Source organism: Xenopus laevis, chromosome 1L (genome assembly GCF_017654675.1).
Source record: "Xenopus laevis strain J_2021 chromosome 1L, Xenopus_laevis_v10.1, whole genome shotgun sequence".
Lineage (NCBI taxonomy): Eukaryota > Metazoa > Chordata > Amphibia > Anura > Pipidae > Xenopus > Xenopus laevis.
The window spans coordinates 22,166,404-22,194,322 of record NC_054371.1 but is presented as its reverse complement, the minus strand read 5'-3'; the positions used below and the strand labels follow the sequence as shown (position 1 = coordinate 22,194,322).

Genomic DNA, 27,919 nt, shown 5'->3' with positions numbered 1-27,919 from the left:
GTTTTGCAGCAGCTAAAGACTACTTAGCCCCCAATGCTTTCACTATGGGGTACAGCCTAAAGAATACAATCTCAACAACATTACACACACTGGAGGCCCAAGGATCCCAATTATTTGTGCGTGAGTAAGTAATAAATAGGAAAAGAAACTGAATTATACAATTATTGGTTTCAGCATGGGGCTAAACCAATCCATTCATTAATGGTAAGACTAATGTTTTACAGGTAACAGTAGGAGAACAGTATTTAGCTGAATTCCCTGCCGGGCACAACTGTGTCTATGTTTTACAGTTTAATGTTTATAGTTTATAGAGTTGTGATGGGTGAGTTTGGATGAAATTCTTCCTTGTGACTAAATTCAAAGCAGCCATCACACCGAGCCGGCCCTGTCTTGGAATAATATATAAGTGTACAGGCTACTAAAGTGTGCCAATAGAAATGACTGTAACTGAACAGGTCCTTTTATGTTACATGGAAGTTATTAGGCTTAAGTCAATGTTAATATTTCATGTGTGCACTCTTGTTTAGAAACTCCTCTTGCCTAGAATAGGAATAAAGTCTCTTCCATGACCTGTAAAAAAAAAAAAAAAAAAAAATATATATATATATATATATATATACAGTATATATATATATATATATATATATATATATATATATAAATATGCAGGTTTTATGAGGAAGGGTTTGATGTTATTCATGTGGTGTGTTGTTGTTTTTTGTTTTTTGTTTTTTTTCAACCTTCACAGCAAACACACGATGGCTGTCAGTGAACAAAGATTCTTAATGAAGTGTAGCCTGTTCTTGCCACAGGCTATGTTTATATATACCCTGGCAATGGTATGATGAAAGCAGACTGTTACCATCCTTGGAAGAGTGGGATGCCTATGTCGACTTGTAGGGGCCTTGGGGCTTATATTAGGAGAGAATTCCCCATAAAAGAGGTTACATTTATAATGTATGTGTGTTCTAAACTCCTACATCCGTATCTAAACGTAGCAGGCAGTTTATTATTCAGTACCCTGATGGCAAAGGTTGATTTAACTGGCTGCCCCATGCCTACAACCAATTACAGTACCTTTACTACAGGAGCAACAGGGGTGGTTTATCGTTGAAACTGTTGTTCACTTGTCCTAGGACTGGCCTGTGGACTCTTGAGGAATAGAAGAATGTGTAGGTTTAATTACACTACAATCCTGAATTCCATAATGGAGTGCAGTCACTGGATGTGGCACACAGAGCTTGAAGTCCTGACCTGCATCCATAACCATTCTACATATAATCTACATATAAAGCGTGCACAGTCCTCTTCTGTTTATAAGATTAGAATACAAATCAATGAGATCAATATTTGATGATGTTGCAAAAAGGTAAAGGCAAAAATATTATGTTATGACAGAAACCATGTTACATGTTATAGATTCATTTCTGGGACCAAATACTGTAAGCAGACAACTTGGGAATCTATCCATTTATCATGATCATTATACAAGAAAGCTACTGCTTGAGATACACACTTTAGGGCCAATAGTATCTGGGCACCAGCATTTACATCTCATGCCCGGTCTTCTCTTTGCTTCTAAGAAGGATTTATATTAGATGGTAGAATATTGTTGCCAGGATTTGCTTCCTTTCAACCACAGGATGGGCACTGATGTTGGGGATCAGGCCTGGCTCGCAGATGGCATTTCAATTCATCCCACTAGCGTTGTGTTGTGAGGTCGGAGCTGTGTGCAGGCCAGGCAGTAGTGATGTGCGGTCCAGTCCGAAACTCATGTGACCCGCCGGTTTACCCGCATGTCAGCCTTTTTTAGGCTGGGATACTGTGTATCCTGTGCTTGAATGGCTGCCCCCATGGCTACACAGCAGTTTGTTTATATAAACTATAGTAGTACTTATCTGTTATCTACTGTGTATCCTGTGCTTGAATGGCTGCCCCCATGGCTACACAGCAGTTTGTTTATATAAACTATAGTAGTACTTATCTGTTATCTACTGTGTATCCTGTGCTTGAATGGCTGCCCCCATGGGTACACAGCAGCTTGTTTATATAAACTATAGTAGTACATATCTGTTATCTACTGTGTATCCTGTGCTTGGATGGCTGCCCCCATGGGCAGCTTGTTTATATAAACGATAGTAGTAATTATCTGTTATCTACTTTGTATCCTGTGCTTGAATGGCTGCCCCCATGGGTACACAGCAGCTTGTTTATATAAACTATAGTAGTACTTATATGTTATCTACTGTGTATCCTGTGCTTGAATGGCTGCCCCATAGCTACACAGCAGCTTGTTTATATAAACTATAGTAGTACTTATCTGTTATCTACTGTGTATCCTGTGCTTGAATGGCTGCCCCCATGGCTACACTGCAGCTTGTTTATATAAACTATAATAGTACTTATCTGTTATCTACTGTGTATCCTGTGCTTGAATGGCTGCCCCCATGGCTACACAGCAGCTTGTTTATATAAACTATAGTAGTACTTATCTGTTATCTACTGTGTATCTTGTGCTTGAATGGCTGCCCCCATGGCTACACAGCAGCTTGTTTATATAAACTATAGTAGTACTTATCTGTTATCTACTGTGTATCCTGTGCTTGAATGGCTGCCCCATTGCTACACAGCAGCTTGTTTATATAAACTATAATAGTGTTTCTGAAGCAAACACACCAGTTTTATTAATATAGGACAGCAATACATTATATTTCTTTCTATGATATGTGGAAATATATAGAATCTACATAGGCAGAAAGAAATCAGGTCTGACAAAGTGAAGCAATTACAGGATTATCAGGGAAAGCGATTACCGGGGAATGCTTAGAGTCAGCATTTGTTAAATTGTATTCCCTATTGTGCTGTTTAACACTAGTGTTATGATCATACTGTCACATTTCATCACTGCACTGGAATATAGTATATATCCATAAATACTGTAGTCTTAATGAACCTAAAAACTGAGTATGACACCGATCAGTGAGAGTTTAGAAGAACTCATTGTTGGGCACTTGTTGTCAAGCATAATCCTTGGCCGAACCACAAAAAGAGAATCCTATAGAAAAAAAGGAAACTGTTCCGGTGGTTTCTCTCTATGCAATAGAAGTGTGAGGGTGCCATAGCAATGTTCAAATTGTTGAGCTCCACTTGTGTGATTGGAGAAGGACACACAATATAACCACAACTCTTGGGACCCGGGCATATTGTTTCTGAGTACTAAATATAGAATTACAGTATATATTGGGGGTTTTAAAAATATTTAATCATGCTTTCACCTCACTTGCCCAATCATTGCATGCCACTGCCACGCAGAGCAAATATCATTAGTAACTGACCTTCATAACTATTAACAACTCTTGTCCCACCTAACATCTGTAACGTTGTCATTAAAATGTTCCCCCACATAAAAGTCTGCCTGCTGTGTCTGCATCAGACAATAAACTCCTGTATTGCTCATACCTGTAATGTTCACAACTCAGACCGAAACTGAAACTGCCCACATTGTTCATCTGTTCACACTACATACAAACTGCTGGAGGGTCACTAGCACTGTGTCACTGTATGTAGTACAGTTAGAGTGGTCCTGATAGGTTTCCCTGTCTCCTGCTTTATTCTGCCTTCCCTATGCTCCTTGTGTGTGCCCAACTCTGCCAGCCCTATGCTCCCTGTGTGTGCCATACTCTACCTTCCCTATGAACCCTGTGTGTCTCATACTCTGCTTGCCCTATGCTTCCTGTGTGTGCCATATTCTGCCTGCCCTATGCTCCCTGTGTGTGTCATACTCTGCCTGCCCTATGCTCCCTGTGTGTGCCATACTCTACCCACCCTATGCTCCGTGTGTGCCATACTCTACCTTCCCTATGAACCCTGTGTGTCTCATACTCTGCTTGCCCTATGCTTTGTGTGCCATACTCTGCTTGCCCTATGCTCCCTGTGTGTGTCATACTCTGCCTGCCCTATGCTCCCTGTGTGTGCCATACTCTACCCGCCCTATGCTCCCTGTGTGTGCCATACTCTACCTTCCCTATGAACCCTGTGTGTCTCATACTCTGCCTGCCCTATGCTTCCTGAGTGTGTTATACTCTGCCTGCCCTATGCTCCCTGTGTGTGCCATACTCTGCCTGTGTGTGCCATACCCTGTCTGCCCTATGCTCCCTGTGTGTCATAATCTGCCTACCCTATGCTGCCTGTGTGTGCCATACTCTGCCTGCCCTATGCTCCCTGTGTGTGCCATACTCTGCCTGCCCTATGGTCTTAAAAGTTCTGGTGGTAACATGGGTGTGATTTAAAGTGGATGTGGTTTTAAAACAGGGAGTGGTCAACACTGGCTTCCATTTCTCTAAAATCTCAATTGCCTTGTAATTTGTTAAAAGATCAAATATAGAAATCACTAATGAAAAAACTAGCTAAACAATCCAAAAAAATGAGTTTTTCAGACAATTACTAGTGGAAAAAAAATCTGAATGGCTAAAAAGTCCAACAGGATCAGCGCAGCTGACTTCTATAGAACCATGACAGCTTTTGCTTGCCAAAGTTTGCATTAGAGCTTTTTGTGGTTTTTACACTTCAGATATCTCGACAGTTTACAGTTTTAGAGAAATAAAAAAAAAACATGAATCTTTAGAGAACAAATTTGATTTGTAAAAGAAAACTAGAAATTTGAATGTTAGTAATTAGCAGGGATGCACCAAATACACTATACGGTTCGGGATTCAGCCTTTTTCAGCAGGATTCTGATTCGGGCAAATCCTTCTGCTGGCTGATCCGAATCCTAATTTGCATATGGGATGGGGAGGGAAATCACGTTACTTTTTGTAGGAAGTAAAAATGTTTTCCCCTTTCCACCTCTAATTTTGACAAGCTCTTCAACCAGTGGAGTAACTACCGGGTGAGCAGGGGGTGCGACTGCACTGAGGCCCACCATAGGAACTGCATGACTTGGAGAATTGAAGTAAAAAAAGGTTTCACATGTGTATGCATCTGAGAGGGTAAGCTTGCTTCTGCAGAAAGTAGGGCCACGGAGGGCCCTAGGGAGAGCGATGGAGCCCATAGGTGGGGGTCCAAATTCAATACTTGAACCAGGGCCCATGGTACCCTAGTTCCGCCAGTCTTTGACAAGTGGCCAGCCTGAGCATAGTCACTGAGTTTATACAGAAGATGGACAAAATAATGGAAACAGTCTACATTGTTGGCACTTGTTCATTATTGTGCAAATTTGTGATTGTTTTTTCATAACAGTGTTAAAATCGTGTGAAGGAAATTACAAACTTGCTGGAACTCTATTTAGACTGAAGTCCATTGGGGGACCCCATTGAGTACAGTTCATTGGTACCCATATTACAAGGGCTGATGCGAGGGAAAACAGCTATGACACAATGACAACAAGGTAATTTGATTTAGAATTTACTTTATTTACATCATCCAGATACATATCCTTTAAAAAAAAATGTTTTCAATTGACATAGAAAATAAATCATGAAACGTTATGCGGCAAAATGAAATTGTTGCAGCAAGTCAGATATTCACAGTAAATCGGTTACAGGTACAGTAACTTTTCAAGTGCCAGAGAGACTTACCATGCAGTGACCCTGCACCCCTAGCTGTCTGCAAAACCAGTTACGTCCATAGTACAAGCTTAGAAATCTTGTTGTAACAGTGCGACACTGACAAGGTATAGTAATGAGACCAACATCACATTCCATAGAATGCATTATCATAAAAAGAAGAAGGACCTACGTTTAGAATGCCTCTAACTAGTTTCTTCTATTACATTTTGTAGGATTATGTTCCACTGCACAGCGATAATTAGAAATGTATGCCAAAGGCGTAATGGTGTGCATTAGTCATGAGCGAAATTATTTGCAGAGAAAATAATGAACAAAATAATTTTGACACCCATAGATGCATTTTGGCTAATTTTTGCCATTTTGCTCATTTTTGGCGAAACGGGTCACACTCGCCCATCCCAATAATAGTCCCAATCTATGCCAAATCCCATCCTGGCGGGTGGATCAAATCCGCTCAGGTTTTTTATGCTTCTTTATTATTACATTTTCACGAAAATTTGTTTTGCCGGGAAAAAAAACTGATTTTCACGATTTTTTCACATAACTTTCACAATTTGTTCTGATTTTTCACCCGAATTCTGAATTTTCCAACCTCCGGGTTTAATAAATTCCGAAAAAATCGTGATTTTTTTAATAGTCTGTTTTTATTTAAAAAAAAATTCGTGATTTTTGCATTCGGAGTTTAGTAAATAACCCAATTGTTGCAAGAAAAGAAACTTTATTAAACAAACTATAGCTATAGCTTCCCACCCATGGCAGTTATATTATTCAATTTGCATATTAGCTTGTAATTGTAATAAATATTAAAACATTTTATTGAATTTAAGCTCTGAATTGTACATTTTTATATTTTCTCCTTTTGGGACCATATCGCCTGACTATAGCTGTCAGCAGGTACAAGCCATTAAGTCTGGTCAGCTTGTAAACCACCTCAAAACTGCTTTTATAAGTTACCAGTTACGCTGTCTTTAACTAGAAACCAATGTTTTTAGGCTCAACAAACTAACTTTCCAGTGCAAAATTTTGCCTGCACCCACTTTAGCTCATAAGAAGGTTGCAGACCCGTAAAACCAGTCACCGTGCTATTGTTTTAGGAATATCTGACAAATGGGAAAACCACTCAAAACTGAACTCTCACTGGCTTTCATATTGATTCCATGATCTTCTAAGAACGGCCTTTGGGTCAGATATATCAATCAAAATTGATTTCTCTAACCAAAATACTGCTTGACCGTATGCTAAATATATTTCCTTCTAACAGTATTGTTTCTGATTTCTGTTTTAAGCTCATTAGAACAAACATGATTGTATAGCTTATGAGCGAATACTGCCATTGGAAACAACACTTTTTTGGGGGTTTTATGCCCAAAAAGCAAGAATTTTTCGTGTTATTGCTTTTGGTTAAAAGGCTTTCTTTGTGCTTGGCCTGACTCTCCCTCCTCTCTGAAACTCAGTGCAGACCATGATATCTTCAAATTTGAAATGGGTCCTTTGCCATTGACTTCTACAGGACCCCGACAGCTTGGAGATGGAGTATTTTCAGATTTGGACTTTTAGCAGCCTTGGGGTATAATAAATCATGAAAAAATTTGTTTGTTTTTTTTCACTAAAAATTCAGATTTTATAGTTAAAAAAAAAACAAATTGTTTGAGTTTGTGGAATTCGTACTTTAATAAATAACCCCCTAAATGTCTGTAAAGATACTAAATGTGTAAGGCTATGTTGTAAGTACCCAATAAAGTAAGTTGGGAAGATTGTTCCTTGAGTTCCTGCTCAACTGTAGTAGGGTGTGGACCTGCTCCCTAAGCTGAAGGTTCAGGGCAGTGCACCTGGACCTCTTCCTATACTCGGTGAGTCAACCTTCATGTGACCTACCTTCTTTTTGAGGTTTCTGAATTGCATGGGAAACACTTGAGTTCACTTGAAAATTATGTAATAATACCTGCAAACTGTTATTTGTTCAATCATCTAGATACCAGCAACAGAAAGGGAACCAATTTAGCTGGAAAGGGCATGTCTTTAGGACTTACGAAAATACCCTGGTGTTGTCGCTAATAAAAAAACTCTTTCTGTGCTCCAAAGAAATTCCATTCAGAACATTTTCAATATAATTATATTTATGGCAGATTTCTTAGTTCAGATCTCTGGCAATTTTTATGCTGACCACACACTGCTGCATTCCTGAATATTTCCACAGATCAGCAGGCATCCCAATCTATTGTTTATTTAACTTGGCAACAGTCATGGGAAACCATAACCACTATTTGAATGGATCAGCTGACCAGTTGTAATACTAAATAGAAGTACCGCGTTCCATAGATATGCCAAAACTGTGGCACACAGGCCTGTGAAATATTGACATATCTATAAGAAGAGTGTGGACAACATAATAACAGGTCTATACTCACTATGCATGTTACACTATAACATTTTGGGGGTTATCTATTAAACGTCAAGTTGTGTTTTCACAAAAAACTCGGATTTTTGGCAGTTTTTAAAAAAAAAAGCGAAATTTTTCGGCTTTTTGTAAAAAAAAAACTAACATTTTTTCGAGGTTTGTTAAACCCCGAAGTTTGGAAATAGCTTGAATCCTAAAATACTTGAGCTAAAACCTATCAAGGTGATGTAGAAGTCAACGCCAGCGGTTCCTTTAACCATTTGAAGATGTTAATAGCCTTCATGATGTTCGAGTTTTCTTCAGTTGGGTTTCGAGATGTGATGAATCTTACATACGAATTTACATTCCAGTTGATGCTCTTAAATCCGAATTTGTGAGTTTGGACATAAAAAAAAAATTGAAACCTTAATAAATCTGCCCCATAAAGTTCAAGGCTAACAGAGTGCACAAAGCAGCCATGTATAGTTAGTTGAGCAAATGACTGTACAGTTTATTAACTGATCTATGCAAACAAATGACCTGCATTAAAAAATAGAAAACCTTTTCATACTCAACACTCACAGTAAAACATGCATTACATTGAACATAAAATCTCACAATATACATCGCAGCATAATTATCGCTAATGCAAGGCTCGGGCAGCAAAAAAAGGGAAGCATTCATAACAAACATTCTTAGGTCTTGTCCAGAAATAGTATTTTTTTTTTCCTGATAATTCTGCTTTGTAAAAATATATATTTTTTGTACGTAGTAGATGAACCGCTGCTTGTTTCTTGTGATACAATTATACAAAGTTGAAAGAATTATTTTAACCTTATGGGTATCTTAAACACAGGATGAAATGCCGACTACGTCAGCATGGCTGCAAACTCTCCGGCAACCTTATTTCTCTCACTTTACTCCTCTAGTAGAGAACTTGTGGCGGTTACATGTATTGGGACATTGCTCCAATCCGTGTCTTCTTTGGCCTGGCTATGTTTGCCAACCATGCAACCACATTCCAATTTTTTTTCCCTAAGGCAAAAGTATAGCCTAAAAGTGATACTGTGTCACATCTATTTTATTTAGAAATGTGTTGCAAACACAATCATCATTGTGTGCTTATCATGCCCTTTAATAGTGGACCCATCACCCTTTTCTTTTTCAGCTTCTGCAGCCATCATGCCAGCCTTGTAGGTGCTGGAACCCCCCACCAATCTGTGTACACGAGACTCCAGTCTCTCAGCACTTTTCTCCAACCCAAAGCCCAGCATGGTGGCATCTGGGTGTACTTTTGCCTTGCTAAGCTGGCTATACTATAATACATTTTTCAAGTGATCTGTTGTGGTTTGAGCCAATAGTTTAGACCAGTGATTCCCAACCAGTAGCTCGTGAGCAACATGGTGCTCTCCAACCCCTTGGATGTTGCTCTCAGGGTCCTCAAAGCAGGTGCTTATTTTTGAATTCCTTGCTTAAAAGCAAGTTTTAATTGCATAAAAACTAAGCATAGTGCCAAGTAGAGCCTCTTATAAACTGGCAGTCCACATAGGGGCTGCCAAGTAGCCAATCACAGCCCTTATTTGGCACCCCAAGGGACTTTTTCATGCTGGTGTTGCTCCCGGATAATGTGGCTCACGGGTAAAAAAGGTTGGAGACCCCTGGTTTAGACTATACAGAGAGGCTGTCCATTTAGGCCCTGTTGAGATACATTAAAAACAGTGAAATGTAAAGGCCTGAGCCTTATTTTGAGAACAAATGCAAGAACATTTATAATAACCAATAAGTGCTGGTTTGCCTAAGCACCTAAGCCTATGTTCTGTTTTAAGAACCAAACTGAACAATAAAAACAATTACCAACACTTTCACTGAGATCACATTTTATTTTGTCACATTCCTGGTAGTGCACTTTCTTTCTCTTTCCCTCCGAGCTTTTATATTTTGAGTATATCTAACAGCAAAATAGCACCCGAGCACCCATACAGGAAACAGAATACAAAGCCCCAACGGTCTGCCAACAGAGGCCCGTGTAGAACAGTGTTTGGAGGCGATGACTTGTTTATGCAAAGTGCTGATAAATATTATTAGGCATATGGCACTACTTTTATAGAAAAACACATAGAAGAAACTGCATAGTCCATATGCATAGTAATAATTATTACTGCTTTGAAATAAGGTACAGACATAACGGCTAATATTTTTAACATCCAGCGGATGACAATTCAGCAATAAATAGAGCAAATGTAGTGCACATAGGCAACGCGCATCAACAGGAACGATCACTCCAGGAGAATTCCATCATTTTTCCGGCAAAGCTTGTCAATATTTCCTTTCCACTGCATTGATCCCTGGTGCAATGATACATAGTGGGCACCCAGATTTACACTGATTTTGGTTTCGTGAGTTAGAAGAAAAGGCACAGAGATGAAAAATGAATCTTACATTTAGTGGCATATTTATCAAAACCCGAATTTTTCTGAGTGGTTAAATTTAAAACGTCCGACCAAACTAGAATGCACGATTGGACCTTATTTTTTATTAAAAAAGCTCGGGGACAAACCACTAAAAAAATCGAGCGAAAATCCGAATCTTATAATTATTTTTTTCCAGAACCTCTTGATTTTTTTCAGGCTTTTTCCTGAAAAGCCAGAATTTTTCAGATTTTGGTTCGAAATAGTCAGATTTTCAGGCTACTTCCAGCGCAGACCACAGAAACCTCCAAATATGATAGAGACCTCTCCTATTGACTTATATACAACCTCGGTAAGTCTGAGATGCCGGATTTTCGGATTCTGACTTTTTCCATCCTTGGGTTATAATAAATCTTGAAAAACTTCAGAGTTTTTCCAACTAAAAATTCAGCTTTTATAGTAAAAAAAACTTGAATTTTTCGAGTTTTTGGCATTCGGATTGTAATAAATAACCCCCATAGCGTGCAATTTGCAGCAAACAGTTAAAGTCAACTTAATTTAAAAAAAAACAAAAAAAAAACCTTGATGCCATAGTTGGGAGGTTTATGTGGCAAAGAGAATTATGTTTTTATGTGTTACATATAAATATATATTTATAAAGCTGAAGAATAAAAATACAGTTGGAGAAGGCTTCATACAATTGGAGGCCCCCTGGTGGCTGTAATGTGAAAGGGCGCCGTCTTAGGCGGCGTGTCTTGGCATATTAATAACATGAAACATATTCATAGCACTGGCTAGAGTGAAGTTGTTCTTACGGTGGAGCGCACGCACAATATGCTCCAGAGACAGGGCAGGTAAACTAGAATGTATTGCATAAATTGTCTTCACTCTGTATTGCATCATGATTACATCATTGCGCCAAACAACAATTTGTGTAACAGAGAACCATGTCCTATTGTAAACAAAATCGTATGTTGTATACAAGTATAAAATTATTGTATCCCATGAATAATAGTGTCTTGTGGCACTAGCTTTAGACTCTCACTCCAGAAAATTGCTGACCAATGGGAACATGGGGCAAGGGTGGGGTACTGCAATCTAGTATGATCAAAGATGGCTGCTTGCAATACTGACTATGATCACCCTGGGGAAATATATGCACTAATTTAACCTTCTGTCATACAATACGTGCTACATTGGTGTGCCATAGGGATGCACGGAATCCAGGATTTTGCTTGTATTTAAATATCTAAATGGTTTGGATTCTGGTATCCAGCTGAGTTTTTAGTCGAAAATAATGGATTGGGTGCATCCTTAGAGTGTGTCACTAAACTCAATACAGAAGGAAGTGGTTAGATAAGAGTCTATAGCAACTCAAATTAGAACAAGGAGAACGATATCAAGAGAAATGGCTCTCAAAATAATCTGATCACAACAATCGTCTCTGGGAAGACTGTGGCAATCCAAAAACTTGCAGTTATTTCACACCGACTCCAGTTGAGAGTATGCAATGGCATCAGCATCTACTCTGGCCATACTAGCTCCATGCCTACTACTGGCATTGGGATCCCTTTAAAGCATGTTGGGATGGGGGTTGCCAGTAATTCAAGGCTTTTTGATCACAGTGATTTTCCCTGAGCAGATTATGGTGATCAAAACACCTTGGGTGCCATGAAAAGAAGGATACAGTACCATGTACAAACACTACTCAACAGGAGCCTCTACTGGATCTTCTGTACATTGAAACACCACATTTAGATAGGACTTTTATCCTGTAGGCTGAATTATATCATTTTTTGCTCTGGGTATAAATGGGATATACCCCTTAGTCCAGTGATCCACAACCAGTGGCTTGGGAGAAACATATTACTCACCAACCCCTTGGCTGTTGCTCTCAGTGGCCTCAAAGCAGGTGCTTGTTTTTAAATTCTTGGCTTGAAGGCAAGTTTTAGTTGTATAAAAACCAGATGTACTGCCAAAGAGAGCCTTCTGTAGGCTGACAGTCCACATAGGGGCTACCATATAGCCAATCACAGCCCTTATTTGGCATCCCTATGAACCTTTTTCATGCTCTTTTCTTTTCAACACTTTTACGTTTTAATGTGGCTCACCGATATAAACGTTTGGGGACCCCTACCTTAGGCATTACTTTCTTCTACCAACAATAATTCCCCTTAACTGTTGCGTTAGGGCCCCTGGTTTATTGTCATAACAAGTTCTGCTACATACTGCATTAATGAGCAAAACAACGACCGTCTAACAAACTCCACATATGCCAAATGAACGGAAGGGCAGGACGTATTTAAGTGCCAATGTTGTCACCATAGATTACCCCTTCTTGGCAGCGATCGAGTGCTGTGAGCAAGCAGCCAACACAATGTAACAACACAAAATAGGCGAGAAAGGCACAATCTGTTTTATCCTTCTAACATTAACCCAACTATCAACTCAGTGTAGCAAGAAAATATACTGTACATCTTCCTTATGTTACAGGACCCTATGTACATAGTTACTATCTGTATAGTTGGATATTTTTATATGCAATTTACAGCAACAGACAGATATTTTTTAATATATATATATATATATATATATATATATATATATATATATATATAACAATTGTTATCTCTGCATGCAAGAAAATCCAGTTGCCTCCCATATAATTATATATATATGTGTGAACCACCCAACACCCTGTTAAAATGCTACGTCTGGTAGCGCAGTGCTCGTGTCATGGTAGAACAAGCGTGTGCACCAGTACATGCATGCATGCATCTACAAAAATATACACACAAACAGACACACACGTTTGGGAAAGAGAAAAATTGCCAGCGCGTGGTTTGCCTTTAAGAATAATTATTACAAAAAATTAGCTGTTGGTACCACACTTTGGCCAAAATATGTAAGCTCACGTGCCCCTCATTGTATGTGAGTCCTACACTATCCATTAGTATTGTATGTAGTGCATTTAAAATCAAGTCCCCCAGCAAACAGTGTGACTGAGTAGTAAGACCAACAGTGCACTTAGCCTTAAAGGAACAGTAACACCAAAAATGAAAAGTGTTTTAAAGGAATGACAATATAATGTACTGTTGCCCCACTCTGGTACAGCTGGTATATTTGCTTTAGATATGCAACTATAGTTTATAACAACAAGCTGCTGTGTTGCCATTCAAGCACAGAACAGACTGTAGATAACAGTTCTTAAGAATCCCATTGTATACTACAGAGCATCTTTGTTATCTGCTGTGTATCCTGTGCCGTTTCTCCAGCTTGAATGGCTTCCCCCATGGCTACACAGCAGCTTCTTTATATATTCTATAGTAGTGTTTCTGAAGCAAACACACCAGTTTTACCAGTTCAGTGCAACACTACATTATATTGTCATTACTTTAAAACAATTTCTGTTTTTTTTTGGTGTTACTGTTCCTTTAACTCAGAAGCTCTAGTGAGAAAGCAGGGAGCTTTTAAGCCCTGGCCCATTTACATACACCTGTAAATCATTCCCTGTTTTAAAGGCTGAATGGCAGCTATTGGCAAAATTTGGCTACAATTTGTACATGAAACACAGAGAGAAATGTCTTAACCGCAATCTGGAGTTGAGCAGCAGCTATAAATTAGGGATGCACCAAATCCACTATCTCGGATTCGGCCGAACCCCTGAATCCTTCGTAAAAGATTTGGCGGAATACTGAACCAAATCCGAATTTGCAAATGCAAATTAGAGGTGGGAAGAGGAAAACATTTTTTACTTCCTTGTTTTTTGACAAAAAAAGGCATGTGATTTCCCTCCCCACCCCTAATTTGCATATGCAAATTAGGATCCGGATTCGTTTTGGCCGTGCAGAAAGATTTGGCCGAATTCGAATCTTGCTGAAAAAGGCCGAATCCTGTCGGAATCCCAAACCGAATCCTGGATGGATCTCTAATATAAATGATAAAAAGCCAATATTTGCACACAAAGAGAAAAATTGCCAGCGCATGGTTTGCTTTTAAAAATAATTATTACAAAATTACATGTTTGTCATTTAGTTTTTTTCCTGTTAAAAGGGTATCAAAGAAGACCCAAACCTCAATTACATTGATTAAAGGGATTACAGTGACTAATGGGCAATGTTAATATATCAGTGCATAATGTTAAACCGTAACTAATATTTAGGGGATATGGGTAGGGATGGGTGAATTTGACCCGTTTCGTTTCGCCAAAAAATTCACCACTGGCGAAATGTCGCTGACGCCCATTATAGTCTATGGGTGTCAAAAAAAAAAATTGTCGCGCTGCGAAATTTTTTTGAAGCGCGTCTTTTTATTTTGATGCTATACAAGTCTATGGGCGTCATTTTTCTGGCTAAAAAATGTGCCCATCCCTAGATATGGGTGGTTTTGTTGCATTTTTTCGCTATCAGGACCACTAAATTCTAATTACACCACTCACTGAAATATAGGCAACCCAAGGGTTGGGAAATACCATGGCATTTTTAGTAGAATAGAAATCTTCTCTATGACTGCTCTGCATTGGAGCTACTGTATATGTGGTTGAGCAAAACAGACTTTGTACTGTCACTAGTGTTCCTATAAACAGCTGCTCTTGGGACCTTGGGGAGTCATTACAGTTTGTACCCATTACTGACAGTTCTGCAGATATTTGACCTCTGTAAGTGCGTTTAGTTCTCCTTTAACCAATTGTTTTTTCTAATTGTAGCTCTGCTATAAAACTATCTGTACATTTATTGGGCATTGACATGTCAAAGTGAGACCCTAATGTCCTAAGCTATATTACACTGCAGCAATTTATTCATTTAGACTCAGTAGGAGGGTGAATCATTTTTACAGTAATGTCTGGTTCCCTGTGGGGGGGGGGGGGGCTGCGTCATTAAAGTGACAAACAACAGTGTAAACGTGAATTAATTCAATTCAGCAGAAAAAGACGGATCTCATATGGGCTGTACAGAAAGCCTAGCTGTATTTCCCTTATTTATTGTATTGTTAATTTATGTCAAGGATCTGTATGCACTCTGCAGGACCATATAAAACAGTTTTGCTCCCTACTGCCTATTTACTCTAAGGCAAAAAGGAAATCCACTTTTAAATGACACTAAGGTAGGGTTGCCACCTGTCAGTTTTTGAACCGGACAGCCCAGTATTTTGAAGCGCTGCCGGGTCAAAACTTATTATATATATTCCCCATAATTGACACAGCGATCGGGCAATCACCGAGTCATAGCCCCACCCCTCTGCATCATGGCCCGCCCCTCCACATCATGGCCCCACCCTGCATGTTGCTGTCCTAAGAAAAATAAAGACGGTTTTATGGAAAAAGGAGGGCTGTCCATTGGATGGAATTTGGCCCCACCCCTGCCCAGTCTTTACTGGGCGAAAAGGTGGCAACACTACACTATGGTCAATCGCATGGTTAATGGCAGGTTCTCATTCTAGCTTGGGATTGTCCTTGATTCTCATCTGCATAAAGAAAGCTTGGCAGACCAACAGTCTTTTATGATAAGATACAAATATATTTTTATATATATATATATATATATATATATATATATATATATATATATATATATATATATATATATATATATATGTGTATAGGGCCTTGAATTTTTCTGGTCTGGCTTTTTGATGCAAAAACCTAAAAAAAAAATTTGAAAAATAAAATGCCCAAATCTGAAAATCTGCCATCTCTGACTTGTTGAGGTCATGTATAAATCAATGGGAGATGTCCCGATCCCTAAGTGAAGATATTGTGGTTTGCGCTGGGTTTAGCCCGATAATCCTATAAATTCGGGGTAAACTAATTTATCTCATATTTTTTTTTTAAACCAAGCTCAATCAAGCTCCCATCCATGATTTTATCTTATTTATCAATAAAATAGCTCTAAAAAGTTAGGTCTGGAAAAAAATAAAATCGTGTGAAAACTCAAATCGTACAAATTTTTCAGACTTTACTCCCGAATCGCTTGTAAATAGAATTATTCAGATTATTGGCCTGAACTCAGCACAGAACACGATATCTTCAATTTGGGATATCTGACATTGAATTATACATGACCTCGACAGGTTGAGATGCTGGGTTTTCAGATTCAGGCTTTTTGCAGCATTGGGGTATAATAAATCTGGAAAAATTTGAGTTTTTGCCCCAAAAAGCAGACCAGAAAAAATAGAGTTTTAGCAAATAACCCCCTTATGTGTCAATGAATAGTGAAAAACGTCAAAAATGGACGTCCGTTTTTTTTTTGGCGAAAATGCACCAGCGTCCAAAAAACGGATGACGGCGTCCAATTTTTTTTGATGCACGCAAATTTTCGCCACCGTTTTGCAAATTTATTCGCCAGCCGTGAATCGCACAAATGTGCCGAATAAATTCACCCATCACTATCAATGAACATCAAGTGCATGGCAGACGGTTTGTTACCCCCTACATCAGCCATTTTGACAGGAGTCTTATATCCAAGCATGTTTTGGATCATTTTCCTATATTTTTTTTACTATTTTGCCTTGATGATCTAGCTGTCATCTTTCACTGTGTGTTACAGAAATAATTTATCACTCACATCAGTCCCTGCCCCAGTGGGGCTTACAATCTAACTACATCACTCTTGTTACCCCCTACCCCAGCCAGCAGTGATCTTACTGTATTTACAAGCATGTTTTGGATCATTTTTCTAAATTCTTGTTACTATTTTGCCTTGATGATCTAGCTGTCATCTTTCACTGTGTGTTACAGAGATAATTGATCATTCTCATCCGTCCCTGCCTCAGTGGGGCTTACAATCTAACTGGGGTAATCACTCTCCAATTTAACCTGCAAGTATTTTTACTTAGAATGAATTGACTATGAACTGTCCCTGCATCCCCTACACCTGTACAAATGCGTAAAGTGGGATAATCTTATTCTATGTGAAAAAATAGAGAAAGAAATTATATCTACTATATTATTTAGAAGAATATCTCATTACCTCTAAAACCTCTCATTCTAGTAATACAAAATAAAATTCTCTATTGCCCCATTTTTTACATTTTTTTTATCCCCTCTAAACTACACAAATCTATGATGTTAAAGTTAATCCGCTCTTACAATAGCAGTAGGCACAAGGGGGGCTCTTCAAAAAAGTAGCTACACCCCATGAGAATTTACTGTCCCCAGCACAATGAAATCATGCTCTGCCCCCTTTGCCTCATTATTGAACCCTAGAGGACACTGGTGATGTCACCAAGCGGTGATGTCATGACAATTGAAAGCTTTCGATAAATCGTTTTTATCCCTGTTAAATGGGAAGACCAATTAATCAATTTTGATTTTTCAAGATTTTTTTAGATTCCTAAATCTTGAAAGTTCAAGATCAAATTCAATGGTGTTTTTTTTTGAATCATTGAAATAATGCAGTCACAGATTTTAATATATAGTCACATCAAATATTCTCAAGGTTTCGAGGAGCTTGAAGGTTAATAAGTGAACCAAGAACTCCATAATCAGCCAGATCAACATGGGCCCCAACAACTGTAGTTCATAGCAATGGGTACAGGGAAGTCTTCTGGGGTCTAAGCAAAAAGCTAAAGGTATGGACCTAAATACTTTGCATCTTTCGGGCAGGGCCACAAGACCTGACCATGCAATTTCAATTGTGCCTCAGTGAAGCAGAAATACTTTTACATGATAGAGATCCAGTACCTTGTAATCTAAATATATATATATATCTATATGTCATGCAAAATTCTAATTCTACATCATTTACAAAGTGTACATATTTCAGGAGAAAATAAATCATTGGCTATAGTATTTGGGCATGCACTGTACATACATACTGAGTACAGACACATTCCTCACCCGCATTGCATTGCTATTTGCCATGTACACGTCGGAGTTTTGAGATTATTGAAGCAGGTCGATTTACGGGAAAAGTGCTTGGACATTATATACAGCGGATCAGTGGGGACTGTACATTCTTCATTAAAAAATAAATGTTGATATCAAACATATTTCATCCCGCTCCCCGAATTATATTTTGTGAAGAATTCACTGCAAAATTTTTCTTTTGTGCTTCGATGACACCGTTATGACGTCATTAGCAGACCAAAATGGAAACAAGAAACACTTTTGATGTCTATGTCCCAAGCTACATGTCCGGACAAACTGGGATTCGTTTTCTATACACTATATACACAAAGGCTCAGAGTTTAAAACAGCTTGCTGGCTTAACAAAGGCATGGCGTCCTGTGACTGGATGCCCCAAGGTCCAGTTTTGGCAGAGTTGTTGTTGAGCACATGCCATCCAAGAAAGTGCAAGATCGGTGCCTCGTTGGCGGTGCAACGTGTACGTGCAAACACTTCCTCTTCATGCATTGTTCCAAGCACTCGTTTTTCACTTTGTCCCTCAAAAGAGGTCAAATGAATTGATAAAGTTATAGCACGATTTAAAAAAAAAAAAAAAGTTGGCGCATTCAAGTTGGAATTCATCCCAACCGGGAAATTCACCATCTTATTTTACAGTGGAAAAATACATTTTTTTTACAACAGAACAGCATCTAGGTTTGTAAGTTAGTTAATGGATCAGGTTAATGGTCCTCTTCTAACCAGTCGGATAATACGATCCATGTATGGAAAGTAACAACCGTGCCATCGAATGCAAAGGACTTGTGTTGCAATAGTTGTTATCTACTAAAGAAAACCCTGGTTAAGTGTGATATTTACCCGCATAACAAGCTGCAAGCATTATATAACTAAGGTGGAAGAAAATAAAACATATGGAGTTGCAAGAGTAAGGCTGAATTGCTTTCTACTCCTCTCGAAGCTGTAGACAATAGTGATGGTAGCGGAGCTGGAAGAAAAGCCTCTCCAGTAAGGAGTGGTTCATTCCAGGAACGACGTGGTGCTCTACGACTCCGACATGCTTGAATCCCAAGGACTCGTAGAGCTTGTGGGCTGCGATCTTGACGGCTGTTGTGCCGAGCACAATGGAAGAGTAGTGGTTGAGCATGGAAAACTCAAGAACCTTGCGACCTAGAGCCTTGGCAATACCTTTACCGCGATAGTTGGAGTCTACAGACATCCGCCGTAACTCGACCACGTTGTCTTCTTCATTGCCTCGGGCAGCCACTATTCCAACAACTTTCCCATCTAGGACCGCCACCCAGAAGCAAGAACCTACAAAACCAAAAATCAGTACAATCAATTGGTTTCAGCTTTGTGTTTCAAGTAAATAGAGCTGTTTTTGCAAAAATAACAACTAAAATGTTTAATGCACATTTTCTGATGTCCAGAAAAACCTATTACAGGAGCCATCAGCTTTGTATCATAAAGGATCACTTCAATAAAATCAAAATGTTAAATTCCACCCATGATCTTGGCACTTACTAAACCCTAACTCATAGCATTCAACAGTTTGCAGTTTCTTAACTACTAAACAGCCACAACTTGGGTATCTGTATACAGGTATGGGACCTTTTATCCAGAATGCTTGGGACCTAGAGTTTTCCAGATAACCAGATACCCCATAATATGGGTATCCATATCTTAAGTCTACTAAAAGATCATTTAATCATGAATTAATTGTTAATTAAACAATTAAGGATTGTTTTGTCTCCAATAAGGAAGTCTTATTATTATAAAATAAATATAAGATATATTATTAATATAAGGTTATGTTTCATTATTATAAATTTGAATAATTTGGAGAAAATGGGAGATGGCTGTCCTGTAATTCAGAGCTTTCTAAATAATGGATCCCATACTTGTAGTAGGAGAGAATTTGATAGAAAGCATGTTTTCAAGTGCACTGTGCAAACCAATGAAAAAAAAAATTTTTGGTTAGTGTTTGATAAACAAAATTATTTCACCAAGAGCCTGGCAAACACAAGCTAAGGATAAATACTAAAAACATACAGAAAGGGTAGAGTAAGTAGGCGGTAGAGTAAGTAGGCGGTTTCATAGTTGTTCTTATTCAAACTGGGTAAAGTCTAAGGGGGTTATTTACTAAGCTCCAAATGCCCGAAATTCGAAAAAAAAATTATTTCCTTTGTGTTATAATAGGCTTAAAAAAAATCATGAATTTTTCGAAATTTATTGAACCCTGAGGGCTTAAAAGCCAGAATATAAAAACACGGCATCTCAAACCTGTCGAGGTTGCATAAAAGTCAATTGGAACAGTCCCATTGATTTTTGTTTTTTTTGGTTGTGTCGGGGGTTTCGGGCAATTTCACTATGTTTTTGGAGCTTTTGAAGGAAAACTCATTTTTGTGGAAAATTCACGAAAAAATCGAGAAATTCTTAGGTTTCCAGCAAAGGTAATTTTCGGGAAAATATAATAATAAATAAGCGTGGAAAACCTGAGCGGGTTAGATCGGAGTTTGTAGCAGCCGATATTGAGATAAATTTGGACCTTGATAAATAACCCCCTTAGGGTCTGATTTACTAGCATTCAGATTTACATTTTTTTCACAAATTATATTTTTTTCACTAGATGTATTTTTTATTTCTCTAAAGCTTTTACAATTCAAGATTTATTAAGGGGGTTATTTAGGAAAGGTCAAGTTTGTGAGGTTTTTTTTCTATCTTGAATAAACTCACAACTCAAATGTCTGCTCATTTATTGAAAAAACCTGAATGTAAAAAACTTGATTGAATGCAATTGGGGAAACAACTTTATCACGTTTACAGGCTAAAAAAACTCAAATCCCTCGAATTTATTGCGTTTTCGATCGCAAACCACTGTAAAACCCAAAAATCATAAAGGAAAAAAACCTTCTTCAAATGGTTTAAGGAACCTCTGTCATTGATTTGTAAATGACCTCAACAGATTTTAGCTGGAGTATTTTTGGATTAGGGCTTTTAGCAGTTTTGGGGTTTAATAAATCTCGAAAAAATTTTTAGTTCCACGGAACCATCCAGATGGAAGTGGATCGCTCCGTGTTGCTCACTGATATAACCCCAGGCCAGTGCAGTTTTCTGCTGATAGGAGCACTGACCTGGGGTTTAAGGTAAGTCAATAAAATCACTTGGGGGTGCCTAACATGTGGCACCCCCAAATGTACGAAACCTTTCCTTCTCCTTTAAGAGATAAAACATGTATATGATTATGGTTTTCAGTGATTTTCTTGAGGATCGCTTAAAGGAGAAGGAAAGGTTAAAACTAAGTTAGCCTTATCAGAAAGGTCCATCTAAATATACCAGTAAACCCACAAAGTAGTGTTGCTCTGAGTCCCCTGTCAAAAGAAACACTGCATTTCTTTCCTTCTATTGTGTACACATGGGCTTCTGTATCAGACTTCCTGCCTTCAGTTTAAACCTCATTGCCCTGGGCAAGAGCATGCTCAGTTTGTTCCTCTTCCCCTGCCCCCCTCCCATTTCTACTGTAATCTGAGCCCAGAGCAGGGAGAGACACAGGCAGGAAGTGATGTCACACCACGTTATTGCTGCAGCTCCTATTCTAAACAAACAGAGAGCTTTTTACTCAGGTATGGTAAAACATTCTACAGAATAAATATAGCATTCTAGTTTGCACTATTGCGCTAATCTATTGGCAATAAAATGCCTCTGTAGCTTTCCTTCTCCTTTAACACAAATTAGTGTCATCTTTACAGCCGAAAACCACAAAAAGTGCAAACCAGCCTCATTTTCACCTTCTGTACAGAGCAATGGCAGGGTTCGCTGATCCAATGGGTTATTATTCATTTATAATGACTTGCTGGTGGTGACAGTGAGCTTTTCCTTTGACCAGTGTTGTACATGAGAAACATTAGAGAGAGGGGGGGATTGTAGAATGAAGGATTTTAGTATCTCAGTGGGTAGAGACAACGAAACTCTGTGACAGACGCCAAGGGCACTGGAATGGAACAGCTTGTGGCTGTGCAACATGAGAAATAGCATTAAATATGCATGAACAGAGGGGATTCTCCTAAGAAGAATCACCATTCTTACCTTAGCTTTTTAGCTTACAGCATATAGAGATTTAAATAGTGTCATTCCAAAACGCATCAGTTAATAGTGCTGCTCCAGCAGAATTCTGCACTGAAATCCATTTCTCAAAAGAGCAAACAGAGTTGTTTAATTTTGAAATCTGACATGAGGCTAGACATATTGTCAGTTTCCCAGCTGCCCCCAGTCATGTGACTTGTGCTCTGATAAACTTTAGTCACACTTTACTGCTGTACTGCAAGTTGGAGTGATATCACCCCCTCCCTTTCCCCCCCAGCAGCCTAACAACAGAACAATGGGAAGGTAACCAGATAACAGCTCCCTAACACAAGATAACAGCTCCCTGGTAGATCTAAGAACAGCACTCAATGGTAAAATCCAGGTCCCACTGAGACACATTCAGTTACAATGAGTAGGAGAAACAACAGCCTGCCAGAAAGCAGTTCCATCCTAAAGTGCTGGCTCTTTCTGAAAGCACATGACCAGCAAACGACCCGAGATGCACCTACACACCAATATTACAACTAAAAAATACACTTGTTGGTTCAGGAATGACATTTTATATTGTAGAGTGAATTATTTGCAGTGTAAACAGTGTCATTTAGAAATAAAAACGACATCAAAAACATCATGACAGAATCCCTGTAAAGGGCCAGAGTATGATAAATCTCGAAATTCAAATTAAAACTCAAATTGAGTTTGGATATTTCACAATTCGAATTTGAGAGAATTGAAAAAAAAAAAAAAAAAAAATTTCACTTTATAATCTGCCCCTCAGTCTCATTAGTCAGATTGGCAGGTTTGGGATTTTGCAGTAAATTTGCAGAGGATTGAAACGTTACAAAACATTCGCCTTAAAGGAGAATTCAACCCCTTCAGCGCTAAAATTCCTCCCGTGTTTCCCTCCTCCCCTCCGACCTAACTCCACCCCAGGCAAATGCCCCTAACTTGTTCCTGACCCCTCCCTCTCCTGTTGAGTTCATGGCAGCCATGCTCGCCCGTGCGCTCTTCTTCCTGTATTCGCCGGCATTTGGTGGCGCATGCGCAGTAGAGGGATTTATCGGTAAGGATCTACTGTGCATGCGCCCGGAAGTCACGAAGTTTCTTTTTTCGGAAACTTCGTGACTTTCGGCACATGCGCAGTAGATCTGTTTGCTCTTTTGAGAAATGGATTTCCGTGCAGAATTCTGCTGGAGCAGCACAATTAACTGATGTGTTTTGAAAAAAACATTTTTTCCCATGAGAGTATCCCTTTAACCACTCGAATTCGACTATTCACCACCAGTGGCAGATTAATGCACAGGTTACCCCCTAGGCTATAGCCTAGGTAGGGCCGGGCCAGATCCGCACCCTGCGCTGGTTCTTTTACTCCTGCCGTGACCTCCCTTATACGGGCCGGTCGCGGCAAAACCACATTGCGTGCTCATACTGGCACGCACACGACAGCGGAGGTGGGGAGGTCCGGAGGGGGGCCCTAAAACTGCAGCCCTGGTGGGCCAGGGCCCCCCAGTCCAACTCTGAGCCTAGGGGCCCAGTGTGATCAGGGGCCCATTTCAATTTGCTTAATATTTTTATTTGCATTGCTGGTTCTGGTTGGGGGTAGCTACTGAGAGAAAGAGGCAGGCAAGGTGAATACATGTGCCCAGATGCATTCAGATCCAGTGACATCACTGGCACATCCCAAAACTGACCCAGCATAGAGCTCAGTGCACTTATCCAGACCCAGAAGTAGCTTAGAAGGGGGCCCTATGTAAATGTAGCCTAGGGCCCCACATGTTATTAATCTGCAAATGCTCACCACCTAAAACCTGCCGAATTACCGTATAAGTCAGCAGGAGAGGTCCATGGATCAATTTGGTGATGTTTGTAGCCTTCCTGACATTCAAGGTTTTTTTTGGAGAAAAAAACTCGAATTTAGTTTTTTAAATTCAAATGGAGTTTTTATAATAATTCGAATTAGAGTTTTCCGGACGTTTAAATGTGTTCAAGTTTAAAAAATTCGATGTTATTAATACATTTCGACTAGTCCAATTTCAAATTCATGGGAGTTTAAAAAAACTCCCATGAATTCGAAATTCGACCCCTGATAAATATCCCTCCTGGTGTTGAAGAACTATTATTGTGGCAATGGACAAAACTGGTACCCAGAGTTTTCCAAAGGGGCAGAGCTTCAGTGTCCCATCCATTTACCCACAAAGCTATGGACTTGCCCTACTGATACAGGTATGGCATCCCTTATCCAGAAACTCATTATACAGAAAGCTCCTAATTATGGGCAGGCCATCCAAGGTAGGACTGGGTTGGCGGGACACCGGGATAATACCCAGTCCCGCTCCCTTTGCCACAGTTTCTGATCTCCCTACTGGGCACATGAAGAAAAAGGTATGCGTGAGGGGTCGGAGGAGGAGGGTTGTGGCTCGGGCAGGGGGGCCAGAGGGGGCTTTATGGCTAACGCCGAGGCCATCTCCCATAGACTACATTACTATATGCATCATAGGCTTTAAGCTTGTGCCTCTTAATGCTCTAGATAGACCATACCTCCCAAATGTCCCGTTCTTTGCGGGACAGTCCCGCGTTAATTACTGAAATGTACCAACTTTCTCTTTGATCTCCTGCACTGAACGGCCAGAAAAAGATACAAAGTTTCTAACTTAATTGGCTTTTGGCAGAGAGCCCAGAAAAAATACTTAGATACTTTTGTAACAGTTTAAGATGAGAAAGTCTCTTGGGAGAACGTTTCCTTTGTGGGTGTGATCAGGGGAGGCCATACCTCCCAACTGTCCCATTTTTAGAGGGACAGTCCCTCTTTTAACAGCTCAACCCGCAGTCCCTCATTTGTAGTGGAAAGTCACGTTTTTTTCTGCACTGAACAGCCAGAAAAATAAATTAATTGGCTTTTGGCAGAGAGCCCAGAACAGCCACAGCTGCAGATAAGATACCTTTGTTACAATTCCTCTTGGGAGAAGTTAGACTCACAATTCACCTTCATTAGCAAAACTGTAATAACACATAAAAAACATAGAAATGCGTTCAGACTTTAATAACCTGCCAAATTTTGTAAAATGGACATGGTAATTAGCGGGTGTGGCCACAACTATGGGTGTGGTTAAAAGATTTTCGTCTTTTTTTTCCCTCTTTTTATTTCGAAAATGTTGGGAGGTATTCTCTAGACGTGTGCCCTGGTGAATAAAAAAGTGTTGTAAATATTTTTTTTTATTTTTTTTAAGAAAAAACAAAATAGATAACAGTGTAAAAAAAATACATCTCCTCCTGCCCATTTTTATCTGCGATGCAAAAAACTTGAAATTCGAAGTACAAAATTAGCTCAATAATTAATAAATTTAAGCCCAGGAATGTATAAGCCAATAATAATCAGAGCTACTGCAGGGACACACGACATTCTGTCAGGAGATCAGGAGAAAAGAGAAGGCAATGGAAGTGATTAGAATGGCTTTGGCCTGTTGAACCCGCACGCTGTGTGCCGCTGTCTGCATCCGAATTGGCGTTTTATAAATAAAACCATTTACAGAAGTGCAGAGAGAGAGAGACCGGCGAGCCAAGGTTACGGCTACGCAATCGTAATTATTTCATTTTTAGTAAACGAATGGCCAATATAAGGACGGTAATTGCTCATCTGAGTCACATTACAGCTGAGAAGCCAATGGCTCCATTCTCAGGGCTTTCATGTAAATGTTAATAAATACATGTTATTACTGCGGCTATTATTAAATATGCAGCTAGACCGAAATGTAACATAAATGAAGGGCTAAAATGCTAACGGAAACTGCCGTTGGTGCACTGTGGCTTTTTTTTACGGCCAGCAATAGGCCAAAACAAGGCATGTTTATCTTTAAGTTAACTTATACTGTATGTTATAGTGTGGCCAACTTTTCTGCCTTAATTTTAATAGTTTTTTCTAATTATTTGCCTTCTTCTTCTGACCCTTACCAGCTTTCAAAAAGGGGTCACTGACCCCATCTAAAAAACAAATGCTCTGTAAGGCTACAAATGTATTGTTATTGCTACTTTTTATTACTCGTCTTTCTAGTCAGGCCTTTCCTATTCATATTCCAGACTCTTATACAAATCAGTGCATGGTTGCTAGGGGAATTTGGACCCTAGAAACCAGATTGCTGAAACTGTAAACTGAAGAGCTGCTGAATAAAAAGCTAAATAACTCAAAAACCACAAATAGTAAAAAATGAAAACCAATTGCAAATTGTCTCAGAATATCACTGTCTGCATCATACTAGTTAATTAAAAGGTGAACAACCCCTTTAAGTATGACAGAATTATTTAGTGCTGTGTATATATATATATATATATATACATAAAAACATAGTCACATAATTCTGGTTGATGAAGGCAGAAGTCAATCAAGATCCAATTGATACAGAAAACAGTTCCAATATATAATTAAGGACACAATGTTGTACAGTTGCACCCCCAACAAACACACCTTGGGGGTTATTTATCAAAGTCGGAATTTATCTCAATATTTTCTGCTACAAACTCCAATCAAATCTGCTCGGGTTTTTTGCGCTTTTTTATTAAATTTTCCCCAAAAAAATCAGATTTTTCATCCAATTTTCATGATTTTTTTTTTATTTTTTACCCAATTTTCAAAATGGATTTTTCATCAGATTTTGAAATTTTTTCGTTTTTTTTATCCAATTTTCACGTTTTTTTTTTATTTTTTATCCGATTTTCAAGATTTTTTGGGATTTGTTTACCCGCATATTCAGATTTTTGCCCTAAAACGTATTGCACGATCAAATTTGCTAGATTTTTTCACTTATTTATTATTACATTTTCCCAGAAAATTTGCTTTGCGGGGAAAAAAATAGATTGTAACGATTTCTTGGATTTTTCATCTGATTTTCATGTTTTTTTTGGGATTTTTCATCAGATTTTCACAATTTTTTCAGATCTTTCACCTGAAAACTCAGATTTTAGCCCAAAAACTTCGGGGTATTACATTGAACCCATCAAAAAATCATTGGGACTTCTCCCATTAACTTATATGCAAACTCGATGCCGGATTTTATGATTCTAAAGTTTCCAAATTTGTGATATTTTAAAAGTCCGATTTTATTAAAAAAAATCACGAATTTTTTGTGATTTTTGCATTTGGAGTAAATTACCCCCATACTCTCCATGGGTGATAGCACAACATATAGATCCATATCTAATCATTTATTTGAGTATCAAATGGGCAAAGTCAGGGATGTGATTAACTGCATTATTATTAGGACTCTCACAAATGGTTCATTCCAAGCAGGGAAACAGAATTCACATCCCAAGAGGCTTCGTGTGCTTAAAACACTCCATTGATCATGCTAACATATCCCATTAGATGTGACTGCTGAAACAATTTAGAAGAAGCCAGTTGATTAACAGACTTGTGGAGAAGCATGGTCCTGTGAGAACTGGAGTCTTGCCTGGCATCTACAGGTAAATAAACCCAATAGTCTGGTTTTGCTTCTAATAAGGATTAATTATATCTTAGTTTAGATGAAGTACAATCTACTGCTTTATTATTACAGAGAAAAAACGAAATCATTTTTAAAAATTTCAATTATTTGAATAAAATGAAGTCTATGGTAGTTTGGAGCTTTCTGGATAAAGAGTTTCTGGATAACAG

The 27,919-nt window shown here is 38.8% G+C and overlaps 1 protein-coding gene across 1 annotated transcript in view; it reads right to left on the bottom strand.

The window, feature by feature from the left end:
* Nucleotides 1-16,235: 16,235 nt before the first annotated feature.
* Nucleotides 16,236-27,919, bottom strand: part of nat8l.L (N-acetyltransferase 8 like L homeolog) — a 31,315-nt gene continuing 19,631 nt past the window's right edge. Inside the window, exon 3 of the mRNA XM_018228056.2 lies at nucleotides 16,236-19,506. Coding sequence (XP_018083545.1) covers nucleotides 19,139-19,506 — 368 coding nt within the window. The 3' untranslated portion in view covers nucleotides 16,236-19,138. The remainder of the gene's footprint in view (nucleotides 19,507-27,919) is intronic.